The 24324-nt window shown below is 36.8% G+C and overlaps 1 protein-coding gene across 1 annotated transcript in view; it reads right to left on the minus strand.

Moving 5' to 3' along the window:
• Positions 1-9077: 9077 nt before the first annotated feature.
• Positions 9078-24324, minus strand: part of LOC130013055 (probable G-protein coupled receptor CG31760) — a 52157-nt gene continuing 36910 nt past the window's right edge. Inside the window, exons 6-13 of the mRNA XM_056101480.1 lie at positions 23728-24054; positions 23059-23127; positions 21805-21914; positions 20383-20597; positions 18372-18510; positions 17314-17419; positions 16320-16475; positions 9078-13055 (exon numbers count right to left, since the gene is read on the minus strand). Coding sequence (XP_055957455.1) covers positions 12939-13055; positions 16320-16475; positions 17314-17419; positions 18372-18510; positions 20383-20597; positions 21805-21914; positions 23059-23127; positions 23728-24054 — 1239 coding nt within the window. The 3' untranslated portion in view covers positions 9078-12938. The remainder of the gene's footprint in view (positions 13056-16319; positions 16476-17313; positions 17420-18371; positions 18511-20382; positions 20598-21804; positions 21915-23058; positions 23128-23727; positions 24055-24324) is intronic.

The following is a 24324-nucleotide window of genomic DNA, read 5'->3' on the forward strand; positions in this document are numbered from 1 at the left end:
CATTCACCTTTTGGTGTACTACTTCTCCAATAAAAGACCTCTTGGCGGATGAAATTCGATATATGAGTAGGTTGTTGCGCCATTGCAGGGCAAATCTTCCCTCATAGCACACTAAGGCAGCCAAATCGGAGCAGAACAATAGGATGTATAACCTCATTTTATTTCATTTCTGCAACAATAGAAATGAATCCGTCTTCCTGCAGCTACTCTGATAGTATCACCTATCGGCAATGCAGCAGTAGTTATACTTTTAACCCACCCCCTCTCCGTAATTGTAACACATTGTTCTTCTTTATCAACCCAACATAATGGGCATGCACTCTTTTCTGCATCAGCATTCGTTTCTGCTGTTAAGATGATGTAAATGGACTAATTTTGGAAGAAATGTGACGTCTGATATGCCGTTGTGACATCGCAGCGACGTCCTGACGTCATAGAGACATAACGTCGCAATTTTTGGACTCGCTGATACCGACAGCCTATCTGTTCGCAATACATTTATGGTGTCTAAATCCAATAGTTTTAGAGATATTTGCAATTTTTGATCGACAGCCGCCATCTTGGATTTTGCCACGCCCCCCATCCTTATTTGGACTCCAATTTTGGTAAACTTTCTTATCCTTACTTAGGACATCCTAATAAGTTAATAGAAATCAAAAAACCTTTTGTTGCAATTTGTTCTACGTCAAACTAACGTTTGACCAGCCTATTGTTCCATATCCAACCCACCAGGGGCAGGCCCACGCCCAATTTTTGTATTTATCGTCTACAGGCTACAGGAACTATTTATTTTGGTGCACGTTTATAATTGTTTTTGTAAATTTGGCAAAACAAACACAACGCCTAGCCCTTTTTGCATTCTTGTCATATTACAGCCATTTCATATTTCATTTTCTTCATTTTAAAAAGTACCATATCAAGCAAAGCAGGAATGCGGACGTATATTGCAGCGTTGGCGATGCTCTTGTAACTTACACCAAGCCCGTCAAAAATCTTGTCAAATCCACTGTAGGGGAGCCACGGTGGCTGGGTGGTTAAGACGCTGGCTCGCTAGCCTGGAGGTCGGGTGTTCGATCCCTGCATTGGCCGAGAAAGTTCATCTGGATTTTCCGACGTGGTTTCCCCTTGTCAGTGGTGCAGAACGGAGGGCCTGACAAGGACAGCTGTCTAGTCCTTCGGATGAGACGAAAAACCGAGGTCCCGTGTATACATTGGAATGCACGTAAAAGATTCCTTGGCAGTTGGAATTCGATATAAGAGTAGGCACACTGTATGGCGTATGCCCGTCTTCATTAGCCCAGTATAGGAGCAGAACAGTAGGACGTTAAACCCCATTTCATTTCATTTTTTTCAAATCCACTGTATCCCCTCCCATAACATCTCGTGTTCTGGGTGTTTAACATGTATTTGCCCAAAGAGTACTTACCTGTATCGACGTTTTAATTACACAGTCTGTCCTGAATCTTGTGTCCGATCCATTGTATCTTCCCTCATTCTCTAAGTCTGTCCCGAATCTTGTGTCAAATCCATTGTATTTTCCCTGATTCACAGATATATAATAGCATGGCTTAGTCCTGTGTTCAGTCTACAGTTTCTACAGATATACACTAGCATAGGTTAATCTTGTGGTCAGTCCACAGTTTCTTCTCCCATACCGTCTTCAGATATACAGTAAGTTAGCAGTGTTTGCAATCCCCGGTTTCTTCAGAAATACATTTGGTTTGACTTGTGGTCAATTTCAAGTTTCTTCAGATATACACTAGCATAGGTTAATCTTGTGGTCAGTCCACAGTTTCTTCTCCCATACCGTCTTCAGATATACAGTAAGTTAGCAGTGTTTGCAATCCCCGGTTTCTTCAGAAATACATTTGGTTTGACTTGTGGTCAATTTCAAGTTTCTTCAGATATACAACAAGTTAGTATTGTGTTCAATCCACAGTTTCTTCAGAAATACAACAAGTCTGTTTAGTCTCTAATCCACAGTTCCCTATGGTTTTGCATATACTTTGTATGAATGTGTAACGATTGATTTGTTGTAACGATGATAAGCTATAGTGTGAAGTATATGACTGTCGGTGTTGCTGTGTTATAAGTCACGCTAATCAAATAACGTCTGGTTAATTATTAATACACATTTACATCATATATAGTCTATGACACTATCGAGCTCTAGCTTTAATTGGAAATCAATGGCACAGATGAAGGACCTCTGCAGTAGGTAGACAAATGTGTACCGCTGGTTTAGCATGTATGAAGACATTTTAAGGTGCATGGAATACAAGTCTTAAAGGGACATTATGTAAGATCAAAATCATACTCAAAATCGGCTAAGGCAAAATGACGTAATTAACATAATTCAATTTGGCGTTCTTCAGGAATTATCGGAGAGCGATATCTCGTAATCGGTGTCTTTCAGTGGTGGAAGAATAAATAATTTCTTTTTAAATTCCTCAAACACAAGAGTCGTTATGCAAGCGAAATGTGCCGAAAAATCGAATTTGACAAACACCAATTAAAAAAATGTATTTTTCATTTGGTGGCGCGCTTTTCTTTCAAAATGACTGCCAAATTTGATAATATAATACTACTTAAAAATAATAATAAAAACCCCCATTTATTTGGTAATAAAGGGGCAGCGATAATCTCAAAAATAAATTTCGGGAATTCTTGAAGGTAGAAATTCAAAATGGCCGGCAAAATGAAATCCAAAAGGGTTGAATTTTAATTCATCGTCTTTTTTTCCCGGTGGGTATGGCATGTTCTCTTATCTAGTGACAGTCAATTCTTTTTATGAATTGTCAGATATCCTTTCACAGTCTCACACAACAACTTTTGGTCTTCGAAGGAATTATTAGTGAGCAGAAATTCGCCCATGTATCTGTTATCACTCGTCACTTCAGTCAGTTATATAGATAACTCGTGTTATCCTTTTGCGTTCGTCACTTCCGATTGTTGAAACATTGATTACACATCTATTGAGTTGTTTGGACGTGAACGTCAAAAATGCTTATCCGGACACGTAACCCTTTTAAGATTTCTGGTCATTTTTTTCGTTGGGTGACCTGATAATCTATCGCCGTTCCTTTAGAGGTCTATACAGTGAATGACCCATGTGCCGTTCTGGATAACGAAACGTAAATTTCACCTACACATTGTTTTTATAAAAAGAAAGTTTGTTTTATCCAGACACCGCATAATACAGCTTGGGACACCGGTCTCATTTCCAGATGAAGACTGACGGGTGTAAGTTGTTTGAAAACATATCACAAATATTGAATTAGTTGATCGACCCTGTATGAAGCTATGACGTCATAATTGGGACCCAAAATGGCGCCTGGAAATGAGTTGCCGTAACTTTCCCTAGGGCTTTGGACAGACAAAGCCATTGACGTCATGCAAAGCCGTATAAATAAAGTTGCGACAACTGTGAAGCCAGAAATTTCATATGATGTCATGAAAATATGACGTCAAATGTACAAAGACGCCATCTCGGGTCCCAAGTATTATTGTACCTACTGACTATCTATTTTATGCCCTATTATTGTGTCGAAGTTGCCTGCCCCGACAGTTATGTGGATAGATATGTCATAGAATTCCCCGAAAAAGAGTCTATAGGAGATAAAACATACATTTTTTAAACGAAAAGTATAGCTAAACATACTATTATTGTTATTATACAACACAAAGCGTACATTATTGTTATATAGCTTAATTCATAAGAAAATGAAGACAAAGATACATCAGATAAAAGCGCTATTAAATATATTTGACTTGCATACGCTTTTAAAAATCTGATTTTTTGTGCAGGCGGGTAAAGTGAAAAATCAATATATTTATAATAATTTAGGAGATAAAAACCATTTTGCCTTCTAGCCGGCAAAATAAGCGCCTGAAATTCCATGATTTTGTGGTCTGGAGCATTCCGGATTGTGTGTCATTAATTGTATCATCAATTTTTCGAAAATTGAAATTTCTTTAAATTGACTGGTGAATAAAACATTTAAAATTAGTGTAACTTAAAATCAGTGTAACTTAAATAAATAAAAGGTGTCTAGCGCCATTCTGCTTTGTGCGCGACATGTGTTTATGGCATATGTTTCATCAGTGTCATGTGATACGAGATATCGCTCTCCGAAACTTTCTGGTTTCTTTTGCAATTTGTTTGGGGCAAGACGTTATCACTTCCCGCCTATGTGTAAATAATAATATTAATTTGTCTAATATATAAACCGTACAAATTTAAAGGACAATATTGGTGCCAGTCATTATCACATATGTGATAGAACTGGTTAAAGGGCCAATCCCGATAACATTTTGGAGAATAAAACTGCTTAATTTTGTGTTAAAACTCCTTAATATCCCGTACCTAAGGGCCGATCAACTAATTCAATATTTGTGATATGTTTTCAAACAACTTACACCCGTCCGTCTTCATCTGGAAATGAGACCGGTGTCCCAAGCTGTATTATGCGGTGTCTGGATAAAACAAACTTTCTTTTTATAAAAACAATGTGTAGGTGAAATTTACGTTTCGTTATCCAGTACGGCACATGGGTCATTCACTGTATAGACCTCTAAAGGAACGGCGATAGATTATCAGGTCACCCAACGAAAAAAATGACCAGAAATCTTAAAAGGGTTACGTGTCCAGGTAAGCATTTATGACGTTCACGTCCAAACAACTCAATAGATGTGTAATCAATGTTTCAACAATCGGAAGTGACAAACGCAAAAGGATAACACGAGTTATCTATATTACTGACTGAAGTGACGAGTGATAACAGATACATGGGCGAATTTCTGCTCACTAATAATTCCTTCGAAGACCAAAAGTTGTTGTGTGAGACTTTGAAAGGATATCTGACAATTCATAAAAAGAATTGACTGTCACTAGATAAGAGAACATGCCATACCCACCGGGAAAAAAAAACGATGAATTAAAATTCAACCATTTTGGATTTCTTTTTGCCGGACATTTTGAATTTCTACCTTCAAGAATTCCCGAAATTTATTTTTGAGATTATCGCTGCCCCTTTATTACCAAATAAATGGGGTTTTTTATAATTATTTTTAAGTAGTATTATATTATCAAATTTGGCAGTCATTTTGAAAGAAAAGCGCGCCACCAAATGAAAAATACATTTTTTTAATTGGTGTTTGTCAAATTCGATTTTTCGGCACATTTCGCTTGCATAACGACTCTTGTGTTTGAGGAATTTAAAAAGAAATTATTTATTCTTCCACCACTGAAAGACACCGATTACGAGATATCGCTCTCCGATAATTCCTGAAGAACGCCAAATTGAATTATGTTAATTACGTCATTTTGACTTAGCCGATTTTGAGTATGATTTTGTCTGACATATTTATCATTGAACCAATCTGCATTGGTTTCTTTTGCAATTTGTTTAGGATAAATTGTAGCCCGTAAAACGTTATACCAAGAAAAAAATAAAACGTTTTGTTAAGTAAAGCAAAATGACGCCATGACGTCATAGTTTTTATGGCGTCATAGTTAGGACCCAAAATGGCGCCTGTAAATGAGTTGTCGTAATCATAGATACCCATATACTACAGATTAACACACGTGTGTACATGTTTTCTATTAGTTAACGATATACTATGTAACCATAGACAATGGTAACTATAGCCAATTAAAACCACCGTGTTATTATGTAAATATTTAGGATTATTTCTGTTAGGATTTCGTTGAATATATTAACACGAAAATAAACTTCTCAATTTTTTTTATGAATATGTTAAAGGAGCTAAATCGCTAATATTTTGGATATAGAAATTGACACAAATGGGTCGCAACGCATATAATAATGTAATGTGAATGTATATAAACTTATTTACATTCAATCGTTTCTGTTTTTACTGTAATTTCTAACCAGTTATGTTCGGCGAAATACGCCAGAAGTCTCAATCGAATGGCAATCTCTAGCGTCTGGTTATTCCACTCTATACCAATAGTATTTATTGCGCATGCTCTCCAGATAAGAATATGACGTCACCGTTTGACATGACTTGGTCTCTATTGCTTTCAGGAAGTGTTCAGCAAAGGGGGTAACTCAGGAACGGACTTTTGTGGAGCACTAATTATCGATGGAGTTCGTCCTCTCATGAACGAACTATCAGGGGTAATAATCCAGGAATTTAAGGTTCGGCGTGTGTCCAAGTTATTTGGGAAATAAACATATATTGTAAGCTTCATCTAAATTGAATAACAATTGTGACCTGTAGAATGTCCACAAACAAATGTGAACAGACGTCCGGATGAACAATGGTATCAGCATAGTACATGACAATACGTCCACATGTGGGCGAATAAAAGGTGCTTAAGTATGAATAATGAAGTTTTTTTTTTATGTATTGAATTATTTATTGTTAATATCTGTAATTGCTAAAAATGAATAAAGGTGTTCTTTTTTATGTACCGGTATCTTATTGTTGTCTAAATATTTGTTAGTAATATTATTCTAACAAGAAAAGAATCCTGGGCCCTTATTCACGAAAACTTAAACTAAGATACAATCGAAATTTTAAGAAATACTGCAATTCAATTGGCTGATCAATATGCAAATTGGATATATGCAAATTGATTTTACTGGTCAGCCAATCGAATTGCAGTATTTCTTAAAATTTCGATTGTATCTTAGTTTAAGTTTTCGTGAATAAGGGCCCTGTACGTATGTACTTAAAAGAACCCTATGTAGGGTTTTGATCGAACAAACAACATCAACAACATGGTCATCAAATGAGAAAGTATATTATAATAATATCAAACATCTGACAAACAGATTACGAGTTATCAACAGTTCATGACACACATGATATATACGACAAACGGCGACAGACGACGAACGCTGTCTTCCCTAGTATTCCGCCATAGCTGTCCCACAGTGCAACGTTACACGTGCAGATTAACGTATTACCGTAAAGTAATTAAAGAGATGTACAATGCATAACTGTATAAAGCAATGCCTACACCTTGCTAGTTCAAAATCAAAGACGCATGGACAGATAGACGCTGTCCGGGCAAAATTCTCCTTATGGGGGAAATTTTGCCCTAGCAGCGGCATTTTTTCATTGAATCCCACATGTGAATTCTTCTTTGATGTGCATGCCGATGTCTACGTGGTTTTTTTTTGTACCATCTACACAACTAGGCAGCGTTCTTTGTCAGACCCTCCGTCCTGCACTACCGACAGGAAGAAACCACGCCGCAAAACCCCGGTTAACTTTCTTGACTATCACTGTAATGAATCAATTTGAATTAAAAAGCTCAAGTATGAAGACACATAATCCTAATATTAAGATTTTTATTATTTGCTACAAAAATATTTTGAATGTATCTTTTTATTTCTTTGAAAAGAGTTTTGAAGAATCAGTCTAGTGACAAAAATACACACGATGTTTACATCCTCAAATATAATAATGGGCACAAAAGTAAAAAATACAGTTTCGTATTATTATTAACTTCATAAACATTGAAAGTTGTCTCAAAATTTCCAGTCGCTATCTCAATTACAATTATTACAAAATAATAACATCAAATATCAGTTCATGCGACTCTGCTTCATAAATAATAGCCATGCATTCTACCGGAAGTAACTTGCGGCACATCTGCTTCGCGCATGCGATGTACAACATAATTCATCGTCCAATGGTAGCTACTTTAGGGTCAGTTATCAATACCATATACGATCTATGTTGTCGTAATTTTCCCAGCGACGTCAAACAGTATGACGTATAAACATGATGTCAACGAATTGGGCTAAATAGGCTTATTCGATCAATTGTCATAATCAAATCAAACTATAATCTGTTTATTAAATGAAAGGGAACGAGATGGGGTTAACGTTCTACTCTGATGGGTTAATGAAGATGAACTTCTGTAAAAACTTCCATTTTCAATGACATGGTGAGAGCAGTTTTCACAGACCTCATCAAACGTAAGTTGTCGGAGAAAGATTTCGAAAATCTTCGTAAGTTGTCGGAGAAAGATGCATATTCGCGTTGTTGTCAAGGGGCTCAAAAATTACATATTTTGCGAAAAATGCACAGACGATAAGCGGCTTTAATCGGACAGAGCTTCTCCAATAACGACTCTAAATAATACACCGTGTCAACATAATTCAACAGCTTTTTATGGAGCGGAATGTAAAAATGAAATGAAATGGGGTTTAACGTCCTACTGTTCTGCTCCTGGCCGGGCTAATGAAGACGGGAATGAATGTAAAAAGAAATGAGAGTAAATTAAAAGTAATAATGGAAATAGAGCAAAATACAAATTCAAACTTACTGCAATATTAAAGAAATAAGTCATATAAATTATCATTTTTCTATGTGTAAATAATTTAAATGAGAAGTGTTATATTAGCACAAGAATTATTAATTGAAGACTTAGTATTATGTCGTGCATTCCGCTCCATATAAGCTGACGTGAATCAATGAGGTTTGGCCCCTATAAAGGAATCTTTATGAAATTTTCAAACTTAGAAATTAGCAATTTTATAACTTAGAAATTAGCAATTTTATTAGCAAGCGCATTACTAGGTATACTTTTTACAATATCTATGTGGTTGTCTGGTAGTGCGGTTTCCCAGCACTTACTATTCGAATTATTTCGTGCATACCACTCCATATATTTTGACCTGAATCATAAAGGTTTGTCCGCTTTAAGGAATGTTTCTGAAATTGTCAAATTCATAAAATATAATAAATGCCATAGTATGAGATAAATATGTCAATTATAAGAGTATGAGATAAATTATAATGCATGTTAAATATAATAGTATGAGCTAAATTATAATAATAATGTTAATTATAATAGTATGATATAAATTATAATACGTATTAATTACAAAATTTCGAGATAATTCATAATACATGTTGATTATAAAAGTATGAGATAAAATGTATGTTAAATATAAAAGTATGAGCTCAATTATAAATCATGTTAATTATAATAGTATCAGATAAATGAGAAATCATGTTAATTATAATAGCATGAGCTAAATTATAATAATAATGTCAATTATAAGAGTATGAGATAAATTATAATACGTGTTAATTATAAAAGTATGCGCTCAATTATAAATCATGTTAATTATAATATATAGTATCAGATAAATGAGAAATTATGTTAATTATAACAGCATGAGCTAAAGTATTATAATAATGTTAAAGATACATTATGGGAGATTGTAATAGAGAGTTGGCCATTCTTGATACAACAGTTCAAAAATAGATGATGAATGAAGAATATATTGAAAATTTCAGTCAAATTACTTTATTCTGAACAAAGTTATCACCATTGTCATTTTTTACTAGAAATAGGAGTCAACTCTATCTTCACCGTCTCCGAGAATGGCCGATCGTTTGATTGACAGGCGTTAACTCCACCTACATAATCTCGATTATCAAGTAACGTTTTCAATGGCTCTGGTACCGTTAGCCTATTCGGTTTGAGACGGGGTTGCAATTCAATTCGTATTACATTTATTTTTACTACAAATTAAAAATGAGACCTTAATATATAGATAAGAAGCGAAAGTTTGAAAGGAATGGACCAAATCAATGAGGCAGCATTGTACATAATTATAGCCGACTTCTTGTTAGCCTGTGTGTACTCTTGTACTGTAAATGATAGGCCTACGTGACTCCCGAAGCAGACAAATAGGATATACAAAAGAGCGTATAATACCGACATTCAAACTCTCATTTTAACCACAACTAAACATAATATCAAGGCCGTATATCGAACTTTAAATCAAATTGACTGACATGCGGCCTCGCTCAACAGCGGCATCGCTTCGTACGCTCGATCATTTAGCCTCGATCATCACTGCCTTTTATGGAAAAGTTCCGGGAGAATGACGTCAACGTAACGGTTAATCTCCGCTTACGACGCCATTTAAAAATTTAATCAATCAATGAAATCCTGTTTAAATCCAAGCCGAATCCAAGCCATCCGTGGGTCTACAAAAGTTGATTTTGGGCTTGTTGTGTAAATAAAGATCTAATATATAATTTCTATGACATCTGAAGCCTAAATAAAGACTTAAAATATGCTGATTTAGCTCTTGCATAATGCATGTTTAATTAAAAGAGTATGAGAAAAATTATAATACGCGTTAATTATACGAGTATGAGCTAAATTATAATACGGGTTAATTATAAGAATATGAGATAAATTATAATCCGTGTTAATTATAAGAAAATGTTATAAATTATAATCCGTGTATGGGATAAATTATAAAACGTGTTAATTATAAGAGCATGGGATAAATTATAAATGATGTTAAATATAAGAGTATAAGATAAAATAGAATGCATGTTAAATATAAAAGTATAACATAAATTATAATACATGTTAATAAGAGTATGAGCTATATTATAATGTATGTTAATTATAAGAGATGAATGTCGTGGGTGAAAACGTAATACACAATTACAATAAGTTATATCACTTTCAAATTAAAAAGAAAACACTTAAAATGAAGGCATAATGACACGCCACACCAGTCCAGTAGTATGTTCATGCTTCATTTGTAACGGAATAATTAACAAAAAAAAGGTGAGGGGAATAAATAAATACAGGTCTGTACAGGTAATATAAATATTTGATCAGATAAATCGTCAATATAACAAAATATGATGAAATAACCCTTTACCTTGACTGCCTTAACCAACAAGATATAATGACATAACCCTTTACCTTGACTGCCTTAACCAACATTCTTGTACTGGGGCCTGTTTCACGAAATTTTAACTAACATAAAATCCAAATCTTAGTAATTTGATTGGATAATATTAGACTGATTTTAGTGCTTAGCCAATCAAAATTGAAGTATCTACTAAAATTTGGATTTTATCTTTAGTAGTTAGTGGTGCTACGGTACATTCTTATTTTAAATTCCAAATGTCAAGGGATTTTTTTACGTCTACACCAATGTGTTCGGGGAACACCGTTTTCTGTCCCGATCCATGTCAGATCCTGAGTAAGACACCGGAGAAACAAGACGGTCAAATACCGGGGAACTTGCTCAGCGATCTCCAGGATCGACCCCGAGGCCTCCTGGTTAGGGGGCTAACTCCTTACAAGGGGGAACCACACCGGTTCACCGGGCACACTAAGAACAGTCAAGGTATCCGACCTGTATCATTATATCTCATCATTGTGCAGACGATCAGGCTAATAAAATGGCAGTTATGGACGTATAATGGTGAATATTGAATGAATTTAAGGCAAGATATATTAAGGCATATCACATTACTATCACTATGTTAGGGGGATAAAAAGAATGCATCAGACTGTTAAAGATACATTATGTAAGATTTAGATAAAGTGCTCACAGTTCTCTCTATAATAGTTACAAATACATAATGAAAAGGGAATGTGTTGAAACTTTCAGTCAAATTACTCCATTCTGAGCGAACTTATTGCCGTTTAAAGAACAGTGCAATCTCGAATGGCATTGGTAACATTGCCAGGATAATAAACAAAATCTCGACTAAAGTGTCATTCGTGTTTAAATACGTTGAAAATCAAAAGCCCTTGGTGAGCTAGAGGGTTGATTATGGCTTGGCATGTGAATACATGTCTAAGTAATGATTTATATAACATTTGAGGCCAAACGAAAGATCTGCATTAGAAAGATTTAGATCTTACATAATGTATCTTTAATGTTCATTTGATACCGCTTCATTTTCATTAGAAAGTCTTTTTTAAGCAGATATTTAATGTATATTGCCGGTACCAATCTCTACTTCAATCGGTAACAATAATTGATTAACTTTTCTTTGGATCATCTCCGGAATATTCAAATCTTTGTTACGGATGGATCGGCGGATGGAACCATTGTCCATGAAAGGATCTTTTGACACGAAAAGCTTCGATTGGGGTTATATTCTTTGTTGACAGCCACATCTCCATATTCGATTGGGGTTACCGAAATTCCCACGCCTCACACAACAAAATTGATGGTGATTTTGGTCCAACCCCCACCTGACTAGCTATACGAGATCACTGGATAAGTCTTGTTTATGTTCGTAGATCTCGTGGTTGGGCTATTGCCAGAATAAGTCCAGGTCTCTTTCAACCAGCACACTATGTCGAATACTGAGTCTGGTCCCAAAAAAACACACTTTCGGTTGGTTATTAATGCCTGGTTGAACAATGAACACGGCCCAGCTATGGCAGGTGTGGCGCCAGGCAGGGTAAGCTTACTCTTCCGGACACCTGTTACCACTGTTTGTCGTGTATTTTGTACACGAGGAGCAGTCCATTTGCTGATTACACTATTTTGCTTGAATACACTACTTTGCCTATAACGTTTTTTAGGACTTCGAATTCTGTCTTATGGTTTGGATTGTTCGTACTAGGTTTTATTTTATTGTAATAACAACCCGACTGTCTAGGCGACCATATTGGTTTCAATATTATTGACTGGGTTACAAAATCAAAAACAGTTAGACTGATTACCAGCCTACTTTGTACCAAACACTGAGTAGTATTTTGTTTGCTAAATGTATAATCCACACGGCTGTATCAGGACACGGGTTATGGGACTTAATTAGTAGGCCTTCGGTCGACTGGTCAATCAACTTTTTATCTTTTTTTTCTAGTTAGACTTAGTTGAGGTCATCCCTTCTGTTATGTAAGCCAGATTTATTGCTTTGGTTAGCCCACTTTGATTTGTTATGCGATAGCTGATTTGTCATTAATATGGTTCATTTACCCAATCGTAGGCAATCTGACACAAAGACAAAGGAATCCAGGAACTGCAAAGAATATCATTTATAAAACGCATCAAACTAGCCGGGGAGTTAAAACTCGGTTAATCCATGGCTAAGGACAGCAAACTCCTTAAATTCGAAGTAATGGCGCGTTGAAAGTGGCAAATGGCTATCATTCAATTAAATATAAATTACGATTCACTATGATTGCTTTCGTCAGGTTTAAATGATGTGGCAGGAACTTCTAATAGTGGGGAAACTTTCGATGAATATTTCGATGTTTTAATAGAATCGGAACGAGTAGCAATCTGAAAAATACAACATGAAAGTAAGGCAATAATAATCCCAAATAACCCCTGGTATTTATTCCTGATTCGAACCTAGAACCTCAATCGTTCGACTACCGAGTCAAAGGCTGTTGGGTTTTTTTTATCATAACGTCAACGCTGCGCAGGAAAGAGGGTTGCGTTCGGTTTGAATAGTCATGTCACGGTGTCATTAACGTTTTCTTGAACTACTGACCATCAGGTTCAAAGGTCACGAAGATTCTGGTCTTTATATTACGCCATGGTTTGTCCGATTAATCGCCATTTTCTCTCAAGTCGGAACAGTCACTCATACAAATGACCAATTCTTCAGGTACATTTAAAGACCTTTTTTTGAATGTGTTATATCGTTTGAAGTACTTCGTTCGTTCCTGAAGTTTTAGGTCCACGTCCACCAAGGGTGATATCGTAAACAAATTTTGAAGTACTATTTGTGTCATGTTTTTTGTAGAGAACAGCTGATCGATGTCAGCTAGAATTTGACCTTCAACATGTATATAACTTTCTAAGCTACAGGGGCCATAGAAATTACCTTGTGTTTTGTCATTTTTATTTGAAATTGCTATATAGGTGGGGGACCTAGAACAAACTACAAAAGAAATCATTTCTTTGGCAACTGTTCAGGTATGGTCTCTAGTGCTCCCATAACAGAAGGGGCCATTATCAGTCTTGGGAAAATTTGCATAATTAACATAATTCTAAGATGGCCGCCAGTGGACCAGAAAATCGATGAAATCTCCGAAACGGTTGGCTTTGGTGCAACTAAATATACCGACCTATAGGAAATCGATACTCGCGAGTTCAAAAATACCGACATGTTTTTCCTATGACCTTATCGTAACCAAAGCCCTATATAGGGAAAGTTACGACAACTCATTTTCAGGCGCCATTTTGGGTTCCAACTATGACGCCAGAAAAAACATGGTGTCATGACGTCATACAGCTTTACTTAACATTACAAAACGTTTTATTTACTTCATGCAGTATTATATAGGTGGAGAGAGATAACGTTTTACCTTAAACAAATTGCACCGATGCAGTTTGGTTCAATGATAAATATGTCAGACAAAATCATACTCAAAATCGGCCTAATTCGACCAAGGCAAAATGACGTAATCAACATAATTCAAAATGGCGGTCTTCAGGAATTTTCGGAGAGCAATACCTCGTAATCAGTGTGTTTCAGTGGTGGAAGGACAAATAATTTTTTAAATTCCTCAAACACAGAGCGATTATGCAAGGGAAATGTGCCGAAAAATCGAATTTGACAAATATCAATTTAAAAAATGTATTTTTGATATGGTGCCGGGCCCTTTTTTCAAAATGGCTGCCAAATTTGGTAATATAATGCAATTAAAGGGCAGCGATAATCTCGTAAGATATGACTTTTGCTATGTCTTTTATAAGGTTTTCGATGTCCGAATTTAAAGATAAATTTCTAAAATCCAAAATGGCAGCAAGACAAATCGGCAGATGTTAATTGAATCGTCATTTTTTCCTGTTGGATATTACTTGTAACATGTCATTTACACGGTTCTCGATGTCGCCGGGTTCAATACTGATCTCAAAAATGAATCCATGATGGTAGAAATTCAAAATGGCCGGCAAAATTTAATCCAAAATTGCGGACTTTGGTTATATATCTTATATATGTGTTGGGTTCAACTCTGATCTCAAAAATAAATTTCGAGAATTCTTGACGGTAGAAATTCAAAATGGCCGGCAAAATGAAATCTAAATTGGTGGAATTTTAATTAACCGTCATATTTGTTCCGTTGGATATGTCTTGCTATATGTCTTATCTATGGGTCTGGTGGTTTTTAGAGTTACAGAATTCAATATTGGGTTCAAAATTTAATTTCCAATAGGATTGTCACACACAAAATGTGTTTAAGCTAGAAACATCAGTTCAAATTACAGAAAACATTTTTTATGGTCAGTTTTATAAAAGCAAGGAGAGGAGAGAACCTCACGGGACCTCCAATAGAGTGGGAACCATAGTTTTCTAAATAGGAGGTCGATCATCAAATGAATATGCCAAAAATGACATAGGTTCTCTTAACTGAATATTTTGTTAACACGCTTTAAATATCTGGATGCAATAGACATGGTGTAGAAAATTCAAGGTACATTAAAATATTGGCAAATTATGACTTGTTTGTGGTATAGGACGGGATTTATTGTTTTGATTATAATCACAATTATACACAATAAATTATACCTCTCCCCCTATTGAGAATTGTAATTAAAGAATGTAATAATATCTTAGTTTATATTATGTCTTTCAATCTACCTTGCGGGTATGTGCAACCGTATGACACCTTAAATTTATTAATATGATTATGTCTACAAAGATCCAATTATAGTCTTTAATAACACACTGTTAACCAGCCATTGGAGATTTAATGACAATAAATCATATAGTTTATTCAGTTCGACGTAAGATTTAAATTGAATAGATACGGTTGGTTAACTTGAGTGTGTTGCATATATATCTCCTTTCAGTTGAATCATATATCATTTGTTATGTTCATATTGCCTAACGTATTTGTCAACATCAAGGTGAGCTTGTTCCATTTGCCTATTCAGATTTGTTCAGATGGACGTAGTACTAAAATGGCATTTTATCTCGTAAGATTTGACTTTTACTATGTCTTTTAAATGGATGTCGATGTCTTTGAATTAAAGGTCACCGTCGAGTGCAGAAGTCGTGAAACACGCTTTCGGGGGATTCGTTGGGGTCTGTCTCTCCCACAAAATTGATGAAAATTACAAGCCGGAAAACGCGTTCTCTTGCTACGTAGTTCAGGACGGGAATACAGCAGCCTGAAAGTGGTCCATTATAATGAAGACATCTGAACTCCAATCAACGCGCAAGCGAATTATTGAAATAAAGTTGAACCGTGTGTTAGTTCCGAAATGACCTAGTTTTTGTCGAGTGGACGTTAACCCCCCACCCCCTCTACGTCAATTAGGAGGGTTATCGTCTTCCAAATCTCAACTAATAAAATTGCTTATCGATCTGCTTACTCGGAGCTGAACATGCTCTCTCTCTCTCTCTCTCTCTCTCTCTCTCTCTCTCTTACCCAACAAACCACAATTATACAGGCCAAACAAGGGAGACAATAATAACCCCCGAACAACCAAGTGAGATAATAAAGGCAGACAGAACAAGGGATATAATAAAGTTAGAACACCCAGTGAAGATAATAAAGATAGAACAATCACGGGAGTTAATATACTGACCATCTCTAAAGAAATGTCATCTGTCTGTACAGCCGTACTTCTAACATCTGACCTGAGTTTGCTGACTGTAGTAGGTAGGTGTTGTTTTACACGACCAGTTATCGTGGTGACCCCAGCCTCGCCCTCTGATCCACTTCCTTTATACAACGCCCAAAACTAAACAAAAAATAATAACAAAAAATAATAACAAATAATAATAACAAATAATAATAATAATGTGATGGAGGGTGTCAGATACTATTTTGCACACAAAAGTAATCGAAGACCATGTTCCGTAAAAGTAACCGAAGACCATGTAATACAATAGAATAGACGAGGACACTAATGATGCAACCTTACGCACAGACAAAGACCATGGACGGACGACCAGGGAACAGTTTATAACCTTACCTATAGACGGAACATCACGAAACAGTTGATAATCTTACGCACAGACCGAGGCCACGGGACATTTAATAATCTTATCCACAGATGCACCACAACGGAACAGTTGATAATCTTGCCTACAGATGGGCGACCACGGAACAGTTAATAATATCACCCACAGACAGGCTACCGCGGAACCGTTGATAATCTTACCTACGGATGGACCACCACGGAACAGTTTATAACATTACCCACAGATGGACCACCACGGGACAGTTAATAATATTATCCACAGAGGGGCTACCACAGAACAGTTAATAATATTACCCACAGATGGGCTACCACGGAACAGGTGAAGATCTTACCCACAGACGCATTACCAAGGGACGGTTGATAACCTTACCCACAGACGTACTACCATGGAACGGTCGATGATTACCCACAGCTGGGCTACCACGGAACGGTTGATAAACTTACCCACAGACAACGGTTCGGGAACAGTTGATAATCTTACCCACAGACGAGCTACCACGGAACGGTTAATAATATTACCCAAAGACGGATTACCACGGAACAGTTGATGATATTACCCACAGATGTTCTACTACGGAACAGTTGATAATCTTACCTTAGGAGCGAATATAAGTACCATGCTAATTGTAATTAACACCTGGTGTTGGGCCAATAATAGTAGATATAATACATCCGGTCCATTAGATACAGCCATAAACTGTCTAAAATATACAGAAATATTTCTCATATATACACAAATCACTGTCTAAAATATGCAGAAAATAACTTAAAATATACACTGTTTAAAATATACACAAAGTTATGTCTAAAATATGCACACAACACTGTCGTAAAATATACAAATATACACTGTCTAAAATATACAAATATGTCTCAAATATACACAAATCACTGTCTAAAATATGCAGAAAATGTCTTAAAATATACACTGTTTAAAATATACACAAAATTATGTCTAAAATATGCACACAACACTGTCGTAAAATACACAAATATACACTGTCTAAAATATACAAATATACATATATATTTTATAAATTGTAAATCAAAATATATAGAAAGCGATCAAGTATTGCTTTGGCGAGACATTAAACCTCATTGCATTCCATCATGCACAACACCAATCATAACTCGTAACAGAATCTACTTGATATTAGTAAAGAGTAAGCGCGAATTAAACAAGCACGACCTACAACCGATTCATGATGTCATCAGCACCATCTGTTATTAGTAACATCACACATAAAAAATTGAAGTCCATCAATCGATGCGCAATTATTTAAAGACAAATAAAAAAGGAACCGTCGGTTCATAAAAACAATCAAGGCGAAAGTATATTGACCACGCAAGGTGAATGTATAATAACCAAGCAAGGTGAATGTATAATGACCAAGCATTGCGAATGTATAATAACCAAGCCAGGTAATTGTATAATAACCAAGCATGGCGAATGCATAATAAATAAGCACGGCGAATGTATAATAACCAAGCAAGGTGAATATATAATAACCAAGCAAGGCGAATGTATAATGGCAAATATTATTTTAGACAACTCATAATGCCGTCGTTCTAATTTCACGATGCACAAAACAATATCAACTGGAGTCAAAATGCCAAAAGTTAGAAAAACAAATACTGCATAAAATTACTTACGTTAAGATGATAATAAAACTTCCTAGAATAATGGCGTTATAAACAGCCCATGTGATGTGTTTACTCTCGTTAAAATGAGCAGGTGCTTTACGAACAGTAAAACATAGATATACTCCAAATAACAATAACAATGCTTCTCCTACAATATTAAAGCGAAAGAACACAATAACAAAAACAAAAGAACACAATAACAAGAACAAAATAGTTATCCTACATAAGCAAAATAACAATAATAATCGTCCTATACAATTTTAAAAAATAACAATAAATATACTTCTATAAAATAAACAAAATAACAATTATAATGCTTCTCCTATAATATACAAGCCAACAGTGAGGCTGATGTCCCCCGCCGAAATTCCAAAATAAAAAGATGACACATATTAATTAATCGCACATTTATTTTTTTCAAAAAAATCGAGCTATCAAACCATACACTCAGTTTCACCAATCTCTATCAGATAGAACCAAGATTATCTTGTCCCAAACCATCGACAAATGAAATCGATTAGCTCTGCTTATCGTCAGCTCGAAATGTTAATCATTGAACTCAGTCAAGACATTCCCCTAATGAACATCTACATCAAGTTTAAACATTCACCTAATGAACATCTACATGAAGTTTAAACATTCACTAATAGACACCTACACCAAGTTTGAACATTCTACCTCAATGAGAAGGAGAGTTATTGTGTTCCAAAGTCTCAATCAATCAAATGGCTTATCACTCTGATTACCCTCAGCAAAAAATTCTCATTATCGAACTTGGTCAAGGTATTGATGTAATAAAGCTATACACCAAGTGTCCTCACTCTCACTTAATTAGAACTTAAAGCATCAACCAATCAAACTGCTTATCTCTGGTTACCCTAAGCAGAAAATTCTCATCTTTGAACTCCATCAAGGCATTCACCTAATAGACACCTACGCCAAGTGTGAACATTCTAACTCAATTCAATTAGAATGATAGTTATTGTGTTCCAAAGTCTCGACCAATCAAATTGCTTATCACTCTGCTTACCCTGAGCAAAAAATGCTCATTATCGAACTTAGTCAAGGTATTGATGTAATGAAACTATACACCCAAGTTTCATCACTCTCACTTAATTAGAACTAAAGTTATCGTGTCCCAAAGCATCAACCAATCAAATTACTTATCTCTGCTTACCCTCAGCAGAAAATGCTCATCTTCGCACTCCATCAAGGCATTGACTTAATAAACACCTACACCAAGTTTGAACATTCTGGCTCAATTAGAAGAAGAGTTATTGTGTTCCAAAGTCTCAGCCAATCAAATTGCTTATCGCTCTGCTTACCCTGAGCAGAAAATACTCATTATCGAACTTAGTCGAGGTATTGATGTAATGAAACTATACACCAAGTTTCATCACTCTTACTTAATTAGAACTAAAGTCATCGTGTCCCAAAGCATACAAAAATCGAATTGCTTATCTCTGCTTACCCTAAGCAGAAAATGCTCATCTTCGAACTCCATCAAGGCATTGATCTAATAAACACCTACACCAAGTTTGAACATTCTAGTTCAATTAGAAAGAGAGTTATTGTGTCCCAAAAAGTATGACGGACAGACAGACGGGCGGACAGACAGACAGACGGACGAACCCATTTTAATAGTTCCCTGCTTTCTTCGAAAGGCGGGCGACAATAAAAAAAATAACAATGTGTTTGCTCTCGTTAAAATGGGCAGATACATTACGTATAGTAAAACACCACATAACAATAATAATAATACTTCCCCTAACACATGGTTCAATTTTATTTCAATAATTCGCTTACGCTTAGGGGTCTTTAGCAGTGGGAGGAAACCGAAGGACCCAGAGTAAACCCACGAGGTTGGACAGGCGGACCTACTCCTTGTCACGTACAACCGAGGAATCGAAGCCCCGCCAGTTGACTCTATGACAGACCGTATGATACAACGCGCACATGCTAACCATTCGGCCATCCAACCCCCCAAACGGGATGGGATAATCAAAATGTGTCAACTTACCTCCGTACATAGCATAATGCCAATATGTTACAGCGCACGTGAAGAACTTGAGTGATGACGTAGTAGTTAGAATATGGACGGTTGGTGGGTCGACTATAGACCATACTGATAAAACTATTATAAATAAAGTTACCAAGGGCGATAATCTCTTTAATAAGGCGATGTCTGGTAGGCTAACTCGTTTAACTGACCCAACGCTGAATATTATCGATATCCTAAAATAAAAAAAGGAAATACCATATAAACCAATCAGAGAGAGAGAGAGAGAGAGAGAGAGAGAGAGATTTGACGTCCGTCCACTCCACACAAACAAGGTCATTTCGGGACTAACATATTGTTCGATTTTATTTAAATAATTTACTTCCGCATGTGGGTCTTTAGAAGCGGGAGGAAGCTGGAGGACCCGGTGGAAACCGGAGGATCCGGGAAAAACTCTCGAGGCTGGACAGGCGGGGAATCGAAACAACGCCACTTGACTCAATGGAAGACCTTATGATCCAACGTGCACTCGTTAACCACTAGACCACACAATCCCGACCAACAGGAAACCTGTAAAGTGATGTCAAGGGTATACACGGGACCTCGGCTTTTTGTCCCATCCGAGCAACTAGATACATTTCCTTGTAATCCTCCTAAACAACTGACAAATGAAGACCAGACTGGCAATTCTAAAACATATCTCCTTTCGAACTGGCGGCAATGAAATACGCCTAGACTGAGTTCTAAATCTGGATAAAAATTAAATATGCCCCTAAGGAGTCTATGTCAATAAAAATGGTGTAAATATTTGTTCATTTAGCAGTAAAACTGCTGTTGGGTTAATAAACCGAATTAAACTCTGAAAGTCGGCCTTTGTAACGTCGTTGTTTGTGGACATAGAGGAATTGCCCCCATTGGAAACGATATAAGAGTTATGCTCAAAGCGCAATACAATTATTACGCCCGTCTGGTAAAGTCTGATTACCTCCCTTTTGTTTATATCTTAGAAAGAGTCTCAACTCATACTCAGACTGGTTGTATTTGTAATGATATAAAACCTACAAACTGATTAAAATACTATATCTATATTTCGTTTCGTTTTTTTTTTTATACTTTCGATGGCCTACACTACATAAAGATCTAACCAGTTGTAGTAGAAGGTAGTGTCAGGTGTCATACGAGCGACTTTTGAACTGATGACGTTAGACATTGATTAACCAATCAGCGTTGACGTTCCTAGTGGTTTACCCAAAGTCCCGTGGGCCTCACGCCAAACACTCGCCGTAACAGTCCGTTTCATTGGCTAATCCCTCACATCATCCAGAACGCTGGTTATATAAGAACTCTTTCAGATCCTAGTGTAGTAAAGGTGTGTAAAACCGTTTGAATTATAAAAATCGAAACGAAATAGGATCCGTGTTTTAATCAGATTGTAAAACCTACCTCCATGTTTTAACGATTAAGGCACCAAACATGATGGAGAAGCCAAGGTGTTGAGGCCATATTTCAATAATACACGATATATCAGTTGGTTCGGGAAAGGCTACAAACAACTGTTAAAAACAAATATTATAATTCCAGAAAATCATAAAACAAGGTACAATATTAAGAAAGCACAACCGCGTTTATGAAATAAAATGAAGAGAGAGAGAGAGAGATGGGGGGGGGGGTTAACGTCCACTCGAAACTAACTAGGACTAACATAATTCGCTTGCGCGTAGGGGTCTTTAGCAGTGGGAGGAAACCGGAGTACCCGGAGAAAACCCGGAGAGAGAGAGAGAGATATTCCCGGCTGTACGTGACACGGAGTAGGGTCGCCTGACCAACCTCGTGGGTTTTCTCCGGGTCGTCCGGTTTCCTCCTACTGCTAAAGACCCATACGCGCAAGCGAATTGTTGAAATAAAATTGAACAATATGTTAGTCCCGAAATGACCTAGTTTGTGTCGAGTAGGCGTTAAACCCCATTTATCTCTTTCTCTTTTAGAGATCCCAATTCACAGCATTGTAGTCTCCAAGTGATCCCAAAATCCACCCGCTGGCTCAGTGAGTAAGTCGTTGGCTCGCTAACCTGGAGGTCCAGTTTCGATCCCTGCTTTGGCTGAGAAAGTTTCCATCGTGGTTCCTCCCTGTCAGTGGTGCAGGACCGAGGGCCTGGCAAGAGACAACTTATAATCGTTCGGATGGCACGAAAAGCCGAGGTCCCATGTAGACATTGGCATGCAGATAAAGATCTAAGGGTAGGCTGTAGCGCCGCTGTCCGGACAAAATTTATCTCATTGCATACTGTATGACGTATGCCTGTCTTCATCAGCCCAGTCGCAGCAGAATATTAAGACGTTAAACCCTATTTCATTTAATTTTCATTTCCAAAATCCCCCACATGACGATACGCCATACAATATGCAATGAGAGGCAACTTTTAACTATAGAGTGACGAACTGGGGTATTGATGATGCCAAAATAAGTGAATGAAGAGCTAATCAATGGACCAGAACATACTGGACTTTAATTTGTTTAGACCGGATATCCTACCCTAATACGTCAGACTCGCTCGTACGTCACTCCTTCCATAACCCGTGACATGTAATTGTACACACAGGCAGTGGACAACCCATGTTTTGACGTAGTGTTACTAATTATAGACAGGATGTCCCTTTGTTTAACTTTAAAGGTAAAAGAAGAGATAGTTTACATACCTGACAACACATGAGAATGGCGCCAAGACACATCAGGTGAAGAAAAATAGGAGACGCTGTTTTTATAACCTGAATATAACGAATACAATTGATACATTCAACATATATTCCTGCGACAATAATTAGGCCATCTTTTCGCCCACATAATTCATTGTTTTATCTGAATATAAAATTATCGACTACAAATCAATAATAAATTAACCATAAATTAAATAATACACAGCCCCCATCACTAGCCGTTACTAGGCGGGTAATTATTGTAGCCCGTTGCCTGGTAACGTAAGTGTGCCCACCCATTCATCGTCGTGTAGTGCCGGACCGTAGCTAGTGGGGGTAAGAGCTACAGCTGCCTCCCTCTTAGAAAAAAATCGGCGCACCCAATGGTGCCTTTGCCCATTGGGGAAAGAATCAGTTACCCCCCAATGGACGCCTTTGCGCCCTTCCATTAGATGCAATAGAAAGCCAACGACCAACGTGCCCCTCCCCCTCCACTCACTAGGTACTGGCCTGAAGTATATAACATAATGGACTTAAGGTTAAAGTTTGTAGAGTGTAAAGATCATAAACGCCCACCCTTCAATAATTTTATTAAACGAATATGTCATGTGGTTATAAAGATTAGGAAAGAACAAACAGAGCAAGGGTAGCAATACAAGGGGAATAACTCACCATTTGTGTTCTGTATTTGAAAACTAGAAAAGAGACGGCACAGCATCCTATGATCATTATTACAGCCAACAGAACCACCAAAATTCTTATACCGAGTTCCATGGGAAATAAACATGGCGTATCGTCCACACACGTGTCACATCCTCGAGGACAAGGTAAACAACGAAAAGGTATTGTCACCAACCCAAAATATTTATCTACATATCTCTCTATATCATAACCAGAATACGCCCTGATAGGTGAGCCTACTACTGGGTAATAATAACCATCCATACAATGGCACTGATAGGCTCCACGTCTAAAACCTTGACCGATCAGAGGCACACACTGAAACGACATAAACGTATATGTTAAAGGGGTTCATACTGTTTCCTCCTATAAACAAATGAACTGTAATAGTATGTGCAGGGGGGCTGCACCACACACGAACAATTACACACAACAAATTTACGGACAAGATATAATACGCAGAAATCACAAACGTACATACATTGTATCAGATTTAAGTGAATGGATCTGGGAGCTAGCCACAAGCGTCCACTGCGCTGTGCAGTCCCAGGTCTATAGTGATATAGACTTTCCTCAAAAATGAAAACT

Source organism: Patella vulgata, chromosome 5 (genome assembly GCF_932274485.2).
Source record: "Patella vulgata chromosome 5, xgPatVulg1.2, whole genome shotgun sequence".
In the NCBI taxonomy this organism is placed as follows: domain Eukaryota; kingdom Metazoa; phylum Mollusca; class Gastropoda; family Patellidae; genus Patella; species Patella vulgata.